This window comes from Protomyctophum bolini (genome assembly GCF_963924005.1).
Source record: "Protomyctophum bolini genome assembly, chromosome: 15".
NCBI classification, from domain to species: domain Eukaryota; kingdom Metazoa; phylum Chordata; class Actinopteri; order Myctophiformes; family Myctophidae; genus Protomyctophum; species Protomyctophum bolini.
Window position 1 is genome coordinate 26,446,848 of NC_137876.1, and position 15,023 is coordinate 26,461,870.

A 15,023-nucleotide genomic window follows, 5' to 3' on the forward strand; every position below is an offset into this window, starting at 1 on the left:
CTAATAAAACACAGCATCAATTACTTGCATCTCTCTCTCTCTCCCTCCCTAAGTGTCCTCTGACAAATCTGTTCTTTCCCGTTTAATACTTTTTAGGTATTCATGTCCATGAAGTTGTTACTGTTCTACAATGTTGTAGATCAATGTAAATGTCAAACATTGATCACTGCCCTGAGATGTAATTGAATTCCCCTGAATAATTGTTTCTAACTCGCTCTGTCTTTATCTCACTCCTTTTTCTGCCTGTCCTCTCTGTCACTTGCTGTCTGTCTCTCTCTCAGTCAAACTGTTTGAGGTGATTGAGACCGAGAGGACATTGTACTTGGTGATGGAGTATGCCAGTGGAGGTGAGTGACCGTCACACACACCCTGACCTGATCTGTCTTATAAATCCCATGAATCTCTGTGTGTCTGTCTCTGTCCAAATATGGAGATGACTGACATCATAGACTGGCCTCCAAGAGTACTGTACTAGTGCTTTTATACAGTGACCATAGCATACTGATGTAAACCCCACATCCTGAATGCGAAACCCAGGAGGGCCAGGGCATTGCTGTGGTCAGGACATCCTTTTTTTCTTTTTTATAATTGTTTACTTCCTGTTGCTTTTCTATTCCTGTTCTTTTTCATCTGACCTATTTATTGTCTGGTGTACTATTTTCCTATTGATCTGTAATAGAGGATTTTATCTCTTATTTTATTTATTATCTTTTTTTACTATTCTTTTGGGGGGGGGGGGTACCAGCCCATCCAATGCATGGCTTTTGAAGATTACGTCATATGGCAGCCAAGTCTATCGGATTTGTAATGTTTGTGTAGAGCACTTGGGACGTAAATCGTTTGCCAAAGTCTGGACTTTAATATTTTTTTGGGGCCCTAAATGATGACCTAAGACGTCATGTGGCCGATATAAATACATTAGGCACCCCTCACTTCACACAAATTGGCAAGTACCCCAACAATAGTTCCTTTCAATGAATGCTGACCCTTAGGTAGTTGCATCCTGCCCATGTTTTTGGGTCAAAATATCCCTGGGCAGGTTGTTGCCGGTTTTCCTGAATACACAAGAAACATGTATCTATCTACACATGTAAATACACTTAAGCCTTATGCCTGCACACACGTCACACTCTTAGCACATACTCGATGCACAATTTACACACACTTCTCAACCATCGTCGCCATTTGACACGCCACTTGACACGCACTTGACAGACTTCACACAAAGGCATCGATTCGATACATGCACACACAGACACGCATAAAAAGTGTACACACACGTGCACGCGCAAAGGACACACTTAACACAGATGCGCAAGCACCCCCACGCTTCGACTGTCGACCACTCTGCTTCTGTTGGCACACGAGGAAGTACACTACAGTCACGTTTTGGGTGGAGGGGGATGTACTGTATGAGCTCGAAGGCATGATATGGCGTGGGCTGAGGGAAGTAAACAGTCTGAGGTTGGAAGCCATGTTTAGAATAAGCAGCATTATTATTATCATCATCTCTGAGACAGACACAGCTTCAAATATTGCATAGAGGTAAAGTGTTGGGTTCTAATCCAACACATGAGAAGGGATATCATATGTTTCTCTGGGTGGCCAGCTCGCTTAGTCTTTTCATATCGGTGTCCCTACTAGGACCGAATCACTTGATATGGGGATCCATGGCATAACGTTTGAAAACCCCATGTTTATTTGCTAGAGAGACTGCCCTGTACCCCCTACTTTGAGCAAGACACATACCCCCCTCAGTGCTCTAACTTGCTCTAAGTTGTAAGTTATTCTCCTACAGTACCTCAGTGCAGTCAGTAAACGCCCTATGTAGGGCTGCTGCTTTGGGAAGTTGAGTTCGATGATCATTGTTCTTCTGTAAAGTTATTACTTGCGCAAGCAGAGCGCGCAAGTAATAATTTCGCCCGGTCTCTTCAATGTGATAGCCGTCAACCACTTTTCTGTGTAAGCAAATCTGTGCCTGGTTTGCTGGGACCAGATTACACAGATGACCATTTCTCTTACGTCATCATTGAGAGCTAGTCATACATATACACACCATGTACTCTGGTCCCAGCTCTCAACGATGACGTAAGAAAAATGGTCATCTGTGTAATCTGGCCCCAGCAAACCAGGCACAGATTTGCTGCTTTTCTTGCATACCCAAAAAAATGGTTGACGGCTGTCACTTCTTGGCACCAAGTAACCACGGTATACTGCTAATCAAATTACAACTACATACTCTATATAGTATATGTATATGTACACATATGTATACCAGAGTACGTGGTGTGTATATGTATGACTAGCTCTCAATGATGACGTAAGAAAAATGGACATCTGTGTAATCTGGTCCCAGCAAACCAGGCACAGATTTGCTGCTTTTCTTGCATACCCAAAAAAATGGTTGACGGCTGTCACTTCTTGGCACCAAGTAACCACAGTATACTGCTAATCAAATTGCTGGGACCAGATTACACAGATTTTGGGGTCATTGATATGTGATTTTTTCATCACATATCAATGATTTATTTTTCTGTAAAAAAGTAGGTAGGTAGCAAATAGTTACACCTAATGATTATACATTTCAAACGTTCCTTCACAGAGATACTGAGATGTGACAGTTTACAGAGGTCGAAAGTACTTGCGCGCTCTGCTTGCGCACTAGTTGGCCATTTATGGCCTACTAGTGTGCAACAAGCAAGTATGCACTCAGCAGAGTGCAGTTCTAGTTATATTTGGGCTTTGAAGTTACTCTTATGTCCTCTTCTCTCCCCCCTTACATCCATTCTCTCACTTCTGCCTGTTCCTCTAATTATCGTCCCCTTTTCTCTCTCTCCTCTCTCCTCTTGTTCTCTGTCTTGCAGGAGAGGTGTTCGACTACCTGGTCGCCCATGGAAGGATGAAGGAAAAAGAGGCCAGGGCTAAATTTAGACAGGTACCCAGTATTTTCCCCTGCAGTGCTCTGATTTCATCACTCTGTTCTGCCTTATGGCTGTTCTCTCCAGACAGCCCAGAGACCTGACCTGAGAACAGCTCTGTCACCACTGACATCCTGAGTAATGAAAAATGTCTAAACGAAACCACTTCCGCATCACATAATCTATGTCTTGTCACACATCCATGGACCTATGGGACAACACATTTTAACCCTGACTTTCAACTGATTAAAAATACAACAAACACAACAAACGATTGACTAATTTGGGTGGAAAGATGAAAAGGCAAATGAAAAAAACTCACCACCACCTCACCAACCAAATTGAAAGGTGAATGTAAAGATGAGTCACATCAGTGTAAATTCGCTGAAGTCATCATATGAAGTTACACTGGTAACAGTTGTACAAAGAGAAGTGACCTATAACTCTCTAGTCTACCTTGGTTCAGTCGCATCATTATAAAGCAGAACTGAAGTGATAGAAAACTCAGGAATAAGTCTTTTTAAAACCAAAAAAAAGACAAGGAACGTTGGAAAGAACATTTGTGCAGATGAGATAAAAACAAAAGACGAAGCAAACACTTAGGGCCGATTCATACTCCTATTTTAGAGCCGAATAAAAGTCGGTTCGGCTCTGTATAGAGCCTACAATGTGACGTCATTTGAGGTTCGGGGGGGGCGGGTACCGTCCTAAAGTCGACTCTTCGGTGGTACTGAAATTTTCTGACGAGCCGAAATCATTTCGGCACTACAGCGCCGAAACAGCGGTAAAATAGGAGTATGAATCGGCCCTTACCCTAACCTTAGCAAAGAGAACAGTGCTTAACCCTGGTGTCAGGATTGTGCATTGAGTCGACACGGTCCGCATTCCTATGGTGTCAACATGGCTTACCCTCTGAACGCCAAAGTTACCTGACCTAATGTAAAATATTTGATTGCTACTGTAGCTCGCAGTTTACTATGAAAACCTGCATCTCGTGTCCGTCAGGCCTCGTGACATGATCCATATATGGCCAATACAGAATTAATTCCATATGTTAATCTGACCTCATCAAGTTATTAGATCTCCATATATGGAGCTGACCTGTTCTGACATTCCATATGTTGATCTGACCTCATCAAACCCTGTACACTCAAGACACGCGCCATATAATTATCACCTGGATCTGCATATATGGAGCCGGCCAGCAACTCTACCTCTGGCCTTTAGGGCGAGGTCGCTTCTCGCCCGTCTTACTGGTTTTAAATAATGCAACATCAAACAAAGTCATGTGTTGAACCTGTTGTGACTTGAGGAATCCACAGGGGAATAATATAGTTGCTTATATCGTCACTGTTGGCCGGAAATGTTCTTGGTAATACCTGTGGTTAAATATTAATAAAAAGGACGGACAGACCTAACCACTTTCTACTTGGTCTTGGCATCCCCATTTTGGGCATGTCACTGTAGGCAAAAACTTTGTTACACATTGTGAGCTTGACTATTTTAATGCGATGAGGGGCGGTGGTGGCTCAGGGGGTAGAGTGGCCGGATGGGAACCGCAAGGTTGCCTGTTCGAACCCGGGCTCCCCCAGAGCTAGCGTCGAAGTGTCCTGACTGACGATATATACCACGCCATATACCACGCCCAGCCCTAGTATTTTGCCCGTGTGTGGTCGTATCTTCCCTCTCTCTGTCTTGACTACATCTGGTAACCTACTGTACCATCATGTACCATCACTTGGCACATGATGCTTTGTCATTGTGTACACTGTACAGAGTGTGAGACATTAGACTAACACTGTGTTTGTCTTTGTCTTGTTTGTCCAGATTGTATCAGCAGTGCAGTACTGCCACCAGAAGCACATTGTTCACAGAGACCTTAAGGTGAGTAGAAGACTCCACTGACTGCACTTTGATTAATCACTTTAACCGCTTGGGGTCCCTATTTCGGGCATGTCATTATGGGTGAAACATGCAGTTTAAGTAGGATTTCCAACACTATAAAACCCACGTTATGCTCACAAATATGACTTGATAAATAAAAGAACATTTTGTAGAATGTCATAAACATTGGCAGAGATTATGATGATGATACTAAGGCAAGTACAATACCAACCCCAAGAAGAAAACACAAAATACAAAGAATTTTCATTCTCAGTGGACCCTCGAAGTACGTATCACGTCAGAACACAATACGATAGATGGACAATCCGACAAATCCTGCTATCAATGAAGTGAACTAGCATTGTCCGTATGAATGCTCTGGTTAGCGACAGCCTTGCAGATGTTCCTCACCGCCGTGATAGTAATACTTAGGTGGCGCACAATAAAACCCACAGTGTTAACGTATCCATTTGTAACTCCCGAAAGTGTGCAAACGGAACCAAATTGTTAAATAAAACACTGAGGATTTTTCCCGCGCACCGATGGCACAAGGCTCTGCATTATACCTTTTTTTTGTGCGTCACTATCTGACTCATAATCACAGTGAAAGATGACCTCTCGGGTATTAACTGCTATAATAAACCTCCATAAAGCCCACTGGTGGGGCGCTGGTGGGCGGGGGGGTTGTTTCTACATGTGTGAGTCACACGTGTAAGGAGCGTAAGTGGATCCTCTTTCCTTCTCACCTGCTCACATGTTTCCCCCTGCTCTCTCCCCACACCAGCTATTGTCGTTTTAATGGCACCAGCAGTACACACCAAGCTTCCAACTTCTTATTAATATTGATGGTTCCGGTATTTTTATCTAGGCCTCGGTGGGCCAGGGGCCTCTACGTCAGTGGGAGTGGTGGTGGTGGAGAATCTGTACAGTATATATATCTCCCATTTGCCGGCAGCTGCTTGTCCAAAGCCTGTTTTTCTCTGCACACACAGTCTCACACACACACACACACACACACACACACACACACACACACACACACATGAAAGAAATATGAGCCAAAGATTTGAGAGTACCGGTAGCATGTGTGTATGCACTGTCAAACCTAGAATCTGAAAGCAACGGACCCATAAGCGCCATCCATTTTTAATTTTTATACTTGTGTGTGTGTGTGTGTGTGTGTGTGTAATGGTCACATGGGAAAAGGAGAAGTGGAAATGGAACATAGTTAAAGTTTTAACAGTACAGCGGCTCGGACTTGTCGGCCACTTTGTTGTTCTCGAGCAGCTCCACGTGACTTCATCACTTTGGGTCCATGTGACGACATCACTGCGGATGCTTCTGGAACCTGACTCCCACATAGCAAAATAATCTTACGCTCACGCAATGCCACATGTGTGAGCTTGTAGATCTTGTATAGCTCGTAGATCTGCTATATTTGGCAAATGTTCCCCCCAGAATATGGTTGCTAGAATTCGAATGGTTAACAACAATGAGGATTTTGTGCACTTTCCTTTTTTCTGTTGACATAATGAGACTTTTAGCTGATGGTGGTTCTCTAGATGTTCAGTACGGTGAACAAACAAGCAGTATCTTGCTCAAGGACTTTTATAGGATGCACTGCAAAAAGTGGCCCATTTTAACCATTTAAACGAGCATAAAGTAAACATGTGTCCCCCATCAATGATGCGGAAACCCTCCTAAGCACTGCGATATATTTCATTGCTCGAGTACATTTAAAGGATAATGAACAAGCAAAGTGGTCATTACTGAGATATAAACTCTTGAAAGGGTAATGCAGGACTTAAAAGCAGAAGGCCCTTGAATCACCCAGTTTAGTTTATTTCTCAAAGACGGCCTTGCTGTTAGTTATCCTGCTTATTGCACAGCTACTTACTGAGGAAATCAATCATTTGACATAAAAAAATGTATAACAAAAAATATGTAATAGATTTTATTGATTTAAGCCATACCGCCCTGCTTGTGGTCAATGTTAGTTGACAAATGAACACACGCACAGAGACCAATTCATTCATTTGTACTGGCTTTTGCTACATTGGCTATATTCTATTTCACTCATTTACTGCCAGAATTGTTTCAGTAGGTGTGTTTCCATGAAGCCGTTTTGTTCTCCTGGATGGAAACGCCTCAAAATGCGAATAAGTCTACATTTTTCGCAAAAACACTTTTTCGAAAAAAGGGAAATGCGCAAATAGTGTACGGAAACACTTGCGGAAAAGGTTTTTAATTAGAAAGCATTGAACTCTCATTATATTGCTTTTGAACAGTTGGAAAATGAAATAAAATAACAATGGGGAGGCAGTGGAGTGAACGGTGCATGGGAGGGTGGCTAGAGAGGGAGTGATGTTGTATGGATGCAAGACACAAACACACACACACACACACACACACACACACACACACACACACACACACACACACGTTGACTACGAGTAGTGGACTAAATTATATAACCTAGCTGCCTGGGTAAGTGGGTAAGTGTAAGTGTGTGACGTCACTGCCGTGTGAGTGTGTGTAAGACGGCGTTGCAGTAGTGACGTAGCTGTTGACTTTGGGTCCCTTGTCCTGGGCACTTGGGTACAACTTCTCAAATGTATAATAGATATATAATATATATAAATATATGGGGGCCGCATATTTGGCCTTGAAACGGGCCTAAAAAAAGGCCGCCCCTGACTATTTAATGTGACCTTGCACTCCTCTGTGTGTCTCCAGGCAGAGAACCTGCTGCTGGACGCAGACATGAACATAAAGATAGCAGACTTTGGCTTCAGTAACGAATTCACTATGGGAAACAAGTTGGACACGTTCTGTGGTTCCCCTCCCTACGCCGCCCCAGAGCTGTTCCAGGGTAAGAAATACGACGGCCCAGAGGTGGACGTCTGGAGTCTGGGAGTCATCCTTTACACGTTGGTCAGTGGCTCACTGCCCTTCGATGGACAGAACCTCAAGGTGAGTGCAGATCTGATGCTCACACTTACAGAAGTTTTAAGACACATTCTTAGGGATGCACCGAAACTATTCGGCGGAATAGTGGCAAGAAAAATGCATATTTGCTATTCGGTTTGGTTGATTTTAGAGTCGAAACCAAATTGTCAAAAAACCGGGGGTTACTTAACCTACCGTTTTGTTGTGATGTCGTGATCAAAACATGGCTTAAAGCACGGTGCACCCGCACACACATGCCTGTACGTAGCAACAACAACAAAAATAGTTAAAAAAAGAAATTATATATAAGAGTAATCATATTTGGTATTCACTTCCCATCTGTCTTGGCTTTTGTGGTCACCTGTGACTCACGCCTTTCCACTCAGACTAGTGATGCAATCATCCAGACTTTAAATCCTACATATCAAACAAGTTTGATATTATGATGGTGGCCAATGCAGTTAAAACTGTAAAACTCATCCTCACACTACAGGATCATTTGGGCAGGGCAGATAATCAGTTCCGACCAGCCTCAAATCGGAAATGTTGGCAGTTGTATATAAATCTGCCTCATTATCCTATAGTGTGAGCCCAGCTTTAGAGAGTGAAAGAGAGAGTTTGACAAAACAAGCCTACTGAAATGAAGCTTTGCGTTTTGTTCAGGCAGTGCACTCACTGCACTGAAGCTGACCGCTCGTACTCTTTGCTATTCATTCAAAACGCTGCTGCATTTCAACTCTTGTATTTATATCTGGTTTTGTGCTATTGTTTCAAATGTTTTAGAATGATGTTTGTTTATTGCACTCCCTGTTGTATCTCTTTAGTCTTGCCATTGGTTAGCATCCGGGCTATATCGGGCTCCGCTCTCACACCGCAGTGTGCCTACCGTACATAGGTCGTTTGACTCTTTCCCCTTCTAGCTGCGCCTTGCAAGGGCTTAACTCCCAAAGTGTCAGTTTGCTCGGTACAAGTGCTGGGTGCCATCCTTCTCTCTCTGACCTTGTCCGTGGTCCGCGTTTTTAATGTGATCCTCCAATGCATACATCAAGTACCCTTCGTAGTATTCTTGTGTAGACACTATCCAGGGCCTTTTCCTGCTGTAGTGTGAGAGTCCACGTCTCCTCCCTGTACAACAGCTGCCTCTTGAGGTCATCTCCCATGTCATATTTCCACACTCATCATTCCTTACAAAAGCACTGAAATATTTCATCACAAACACATTCTCTCACGGGCACTTTATCAATAAGACCATGGGACAGTTCTTTCCCCGCTTTTTTCCTCCCATCTTAGTCGTTACCAAATGACTCACACCCTTGTGGGAAATGTCTTGTTAAACTGCCCCTGTCCTCTCCTCCATGGGAGTTGAGAGAGAGAGGGTTCTCTTTCAACATGTCCACCATAACACAATTACTTCCACAGTTGGAGATGAATGATGAACTAGCAATTATTTTTGTGGAACATTGGAGGATAAACAGAAATGTATTATATCGCTGACTCCTCCTTATCCTTGTCTCCGCCTACAGGAGTTGAGGGAGAGGGTTCTCAGAGGGAAGTACCGCATCCCGTTCTACATGTCCACAGACTGCGAGAACCTCCTCAAGCGCTTCCTGGTGCTCAACCCGGCTAAGAGGGGCACTCTGGAGGTGAGGGAGGACCTACAGAATGTAAATATGACCTATTTTAAATTTGAACCACATCAGAATGCCCCCACAGCCAGCTGGAGAATGCCTTCACCTCTCCTGTATCTACCATCAACTCCTCCGCCACTTCCTGACCCCTGCATCCACCCTGCATCTTCTCCAGTACTCTCACACACAAGTCATCTTTGTCCGAGTGTGTTGAGGCCTCTCTCTCTCTCTCTCTCTCTCTCTCTCTCTCTCTCTCTCTCTCTCTCTCTCTCTGTGCATCATCAGTCTTCCATTCAGTTCCTTACGGATTTTGCTTCCTCCTTTGTGTGGTCTGTTGTCAGTTGAGAATTTGTGGTAGAAAAATAACAATAAATAAATATAGTGATACAATTCACCCTTTGTCAAGGCTCGCCTGTAGTTCGCACCTATTGGTTCATGGTTGGACAAAAATCCTCTCTCTCCATCCACTACCATTGAAATAACATGTTTTTCAGGGACCAATCAGAAGGCTGACAAAGGGTGAATTGTGAAAACATGGGAAACGTTGAGTTTGGGTAAGATGTGATAGTGGCACATTTGTGCCGATGAGATTGGGGACAACACAGTTATGGCACATATTTGGCTACCGGTATTGGCTACCTTGGGAGCAAAATCTTGGGGAGCATTCTTGTTTCTAGGCCATCACATAGTTTTTAGTTTTTTATTTTACGTGCTTACCCATGCTAACACCACCACCTCTGCTCTGCCACGCCCTGTGATGCAATGAAGTGCAATGCACAATTTCATACCCAGCTTTATTATGGCACATAACTTGTATTAACTTCCAACATGAGCACTTAACCTGATTAGACTCAAAGGCAGAGCCCCGGCCCGTATAGCGCAAGACCCTCCGTATCAAAGGCATAGCAATGTTCCCATTCTGTCTGTTTGAAGGGAACAGTCGATACATAAGTGAATTAAGTTTAATGTGTCTGACTTGAATATAAAGCCGGACTTATACTTGGTTAGTCGTCGTGTCGTTCACCAGATTTCTAAGCTCACGTTGTGAGCTCTGTGTGAGGAGCCAGTGCGCAACTAGGTTGATTTTGGGCTTAAGAGGACCATGTGTCAGTGAAATGTCTCCACACCAGTAGCCACATGACCGGCCTAGTTCACGCTGTGAAGGGGTGGTCTTTCTAATCAATTCAACCCTTACACTGATTCATTAGATCACACAGATGAACAGATGTCTTATCTCAGCTCGTTACGATGACCCAGTAGGCAGGTGATGGACGTATTTGCACCTTTTTAATCAACCCATTAAGACCAGAGGTTGATTCTACAAATGCTTTATAAATCAGTAGTTCTCACACTTTCAGGTCAAAAACAGATGTAGAAGCTCACAGCATCTATTTTTAGCTGTATAACTGCTATTTTTTAAAAGCCAATGCCTAAAATCTAAAATGCTTTCCCCGTTTTAATGGTTTTATTAATGTATCACTAAATTTGAGTTGTGTGCTCCCACCCGGGAGTTTAACTCCCACATGGGAGTTTACACGATTTGAAGCGCACTCCATGTTTATTACAGAAGCACAGGAAAACGCAACACTCGCAGTCCCAATAATATTGTTGCGAGCAGTTAACTGGTGCCCTAATGTCCATCTGTATCATAGTCTCGATGTGTCATTCTCTCATTTCCAGCAAATTATGAAGGACCGCTGGATCAACGCAGGCTTTGATGAAGATGAGCTCAAGCCCTTCACTGAACCAGAATTGGACATTACAGACCAGAAGAGAATAGGTAATGTGTGTGTGTGTGTGTGTGTGTGTGTGTGTGTGTGTGTGTGTGTGTGTGACTGTGTGTGTACACAGATTGTATAGGGGGAAAAGGAATTGCATGCACAATCAAGCACATTTCTTTTTTTAATATACTTAAATATGACATTTTTTAAATGAGATATTGACATTAAGTCAATGCTTATTAATAATAGTAGGATTAATGATAACTTATTATTATTCCTGCTATTTTTAATAACTAGAGCTGTGCCCGTTTGTGATGTCAGATCAGGCCAGCTCCATATGGAGCCTGGGCAATTTGAAGTCGGTGGGGTTCTCGAGTTGGTGCATTTATAAATAGATAGAAGATACCCGTGTCAGAGTACCCGTTATACACGTCTGTGTCCCTTTTATGCCCATATATGGAGTTTTCTGTATCCATCTCTCTGTGGCCCTTTATTCCTATAGTTCTGTATCAGGCGGCATGCCCAAATATGAAGTGTTGTGATGTCAGAACAGGCCAGATCTATATATGGAGATTCTGTGCTGGTTCTGGACAACCGGTATCCGACGTACTCGACACCGGGCACTGCTCTCCCTGTGGAAGTGTGGAACGTGCGTGTTGAATTTGAAGTCGGTGGGGCGAACGGTTTCTCGAGTTACGTGCATTGCAAACGTTACAGAGACATTTATAGATGGATGATAATACCGTTATTCTGCAACAACAGAATGGCTGAACTGCTCCCAATATTCCAACACTGCAGAATTTTTAAAGAGAGACGTGAAACATGCTGATAAATAAAGAGAAAGAATGAGGACAGAGAGAGAGATGAGCAGAGAACAATGAGAGGAAGCGGATGAAGTCAAGAGGGATGAACGAGGATGCAGAGAGACTGATTAGAAGGATGAAATGGAAAGAGTGAAAGGGATGAATGCTGAGATGATTCTCGTGAAGTAGATGGAGAGAAAACAGCGGAGGAAGACAAATGTATGAGAGAAGGAAGTCAAATGAACAGAAGCTAATGAAGCCGATATAAGACGAGAGAAAGAGGAGAAAGTGAGGGGGGAAAAAGGAGGGATGGGTGAATGACACGGATAGGAAGAGAAGAGAAAGGCAAAAGAGAAATGGAGGCAGAGAGGGAGGGTCGTGAAGAGATAAATTAATGAGAAAGAGAGGGGGGTGGGGCTAAGAGGCGGCGTCACATGTTCTTCCTAATCAGAGAGTCGGAGCACGTTACAGGGAGCTCCCCATCTCTCTTTTTCTCTTGCTCTCTCTTCAGTAAAAGTGAATTCCCTGCTGCTTTGATAAAGCTGTTATGTAGGGCTGTGACGCTATGGATTTTTTCTTAGCACTCTGAAACGGCAACGTATCCAGGCAGTTTACCGCACTCAGCACTAGCCCACATGTACTCCATGCTAGAACACGCTTGCTTGGGGAGAATGTTTCATGGTTGAATCCCTCCCACTGCACTGCACTGCATGAACCCTAGAATCCTTATTCTGGGGGGTGAACATTCGGTGCAAATAGCAGATCTTCAAGCTCACACCATAATCCTTGTAAATGGGGTATTTTCAGCTACGAGATTTGGTGAGGGGGAAAAAGGAGTGGCCACTTTCCTCTTTCCTGTGTCTCATTTTTGCTGTAAAACAGACAAATAATGGTAAAACAAAAGATACTTTAACTCATTTTGGGCGGGAACCCCTGTTGGTGTTTTAAGCATTATGTTATGCTTTAGCTATTGAAAAAAAGCTAACGGCTAAATAACTAAAGCACGCCACTCGGTGGCGCACTATGAGCTTGTAGATCTGCTTTTTTTTTTTTTTTTATCGTGAAAATATTTATTTCAGAAAACTGGACGATTTAGAAGATTTGTTTTTACATTTTGAGGTCAGGCCTAAATACTTGGAAAGAGATACAAACTGTTCTAATGATTTCTGCCCAGTCCGTGACAGGTTATTGTAATCACTCCTGTCTGTTAGTCTGTGAACAAAATAACTCTATTTTCATGAAATGTAGTAGGAATGGTTTGTTGGCTGCCCTGAAGAGATAATTCACTTTTGGCATGTCAAGGTCATAATCAAGGATGAAGTAGAGGTTACACAATCAGTCATATCTCATGAAAGGAGAGACATAGAAAGATGAGGTTTGATGTGTTGGATTCCTCATCGATTTTGTGTGCCCACGCCCAGGTGCAAGTTTTTAGGTATTATGTCGAAAGGCATTAGCAGACTGAAATGACACAATCAAAATGTGAACCTGTGCTAAAAGTATTGTTTGGTATATTTGTTTACCCTCATTCATTTATATATTAAAATTTGTATTTATTCCAACAAAGTATTGACTATAGCTGAGTAAGCATACCTGTCGTGGACCTCAATGCAAATCATTTATTGTTGTTCTGCAGTCTTTAAGTGAGGGATAGTTGTACGAATTCACGGTGTGATGCGTTGATAGGTCGGTAGATGGATGGATAACAAAGCATATGTGTCTGTCGCAGTTGCCCTTTTCATCCTCGCAGGCAGGCAGGGAGGGAGGGAGGGAGGGAGGGGAGAGAGGGAGAGGTGGAGCGAGGTAATGTGGAGCGCTCACTTAGACAAATAACTGTTCCAAGACCAGTGCGCAGCTCCACCTGGCATGCTCCACTCAACGTGAGCTCTGTTAGTGGCTGACTGGGGCTGGAAACCAGCGCACGTCAGAGGAGCGTGTGCAAGTACATATTTGCGCGCACACCCATGAACGTGTGTGTGTGTGTGTGTGTGTGTGTGTGGACATGTGTATCTGTGCGTCTGCAGCCTTGTGCTTATTGTCAGCACCTGTCTTCTGCTGACTGATCGAGCTAGAGGGCAGAAAGGGGGTCGATTTTGTGTGTGTGTGTGTGTGTGTGTGTGTGTGTGTGTGTGTGTGTGCATGCACACATGCAGTCGTGCAGTGGGAGAGTAATATCACCTGAGCTCCACTGAGTCATTCTGAAGCCCCGAAGAGTTTGCTTCATTCAATAAACCATAACCTCCCTCTGGGATCACCATTGCCCCATTTGCATAAAGCATTCACTGGGCAGGAAATCCACAGCCGAAAAGATGCACACAACCCCACACTGGAAATGGAATCTGCACAACACATCAGCCATATGGTCATGGGTATGACTGTGTTGTGATGCACTACATTATCGCTCCGGGGTCCTGAGGAGGGAATGCAGCATTTCAACATGGCAATATGAAGACACAAAGCTAGTCGGAACAGAAAAACGGATATATGCGGAGTCCCAGCTGAGGGTGGGCTGTAGCACAACATTCATTAGTTTAACAACATCTGCACACTTGTGGTTTCATTAACCATCAACTCTTTAGATGATATTCACAAGGCACTGAGCAGAGGGGCAACAGCATTTGTTTCGTTTTAACTGGATGCTTGCGGTTCCTTTCTCCAATGTGTAGGAAACATTAGTTAAAAAGCCTGCACAGAAATAATTGCACAGCAATGGATAACATACCGGTATTCACTAGTTAATTACTTAAATGGCTTTTACAACATCCGTGGTTGTGGTTTTGTCTGACCAGACCAGATGATGGGGAATTTGGCTAGTAATCACAGATTTTGCTTAGTTGTATGCATACATCGCTTTTGGTTAATAAGCAGAATGTTTTTCTTTATAATTAAGAAGGTCAGGTCTATTCTTGTAATGTTGTATCTGGGGAAAAAGCCATGATATATATATACAATATATTCACCTCTGTACCTTGCAGCTGCCTGGATCTTAGTTATTCTCTTCGAAATCAATGAGTTTGAACAGAACCCAATGCTTGTGGCCTTTCTGCAGATGGGATGGTGTGGTTAGACTTTTTTTCCTTTTTTATGAGTAAATGTAAGTATTTTTCAGAAAGTACGTTT

General features: G+C 43.3%; 1 protein-coding gene across 13 annotated transcripts in view; it reads left to right on the plus strand.

Annotated features, from left to right (window-relative positions):
• Positions 1-15,023, plus strand: part of mark3a (MAP/microtubule affinity-regulating kinase 3a) — a 43,440-nt gene that overhangs the window by 14,725 nt on the left and 13,692 nt on the right. For 9 of the 13 annotated variants that reach the window (XR_013965407.1, XR_013965408.1, XR_013965409.1 and 6 more), the window contains exons 5-10: positions 282-347; positions 2,865-2,935; positions 4,746-4,802; positions 7,539-7,775; positions 9,275-9,415; positions 11,060-11,159. Coding sequence is in view for 9 of the 13 variants with exons in the window: in XM_080783938.1 (XP_080640064.1) it covers positions 282-347; positions 2,865-2,935; positions 4,746-4,802; positions 7,539-7,775; positions 9,275-9,415; positions 11,060-11,159 (672 nt within the window). In the remaining 4 variants the exon portion in view is untranslated. The remainder of the gene's footprint in view (positions 1-281; positions 348-2,864; positions 2,936-4,745; positions 4,803-7,538; positions 7,776-9,274; positions 9,416-11,059; positions 11,160-15,023) is intronic. The other 4 variants (XM_080783940.1, XM_080783944.1, XM_080783943.1 and 1 more) reach the window with 1 other exon arrangement.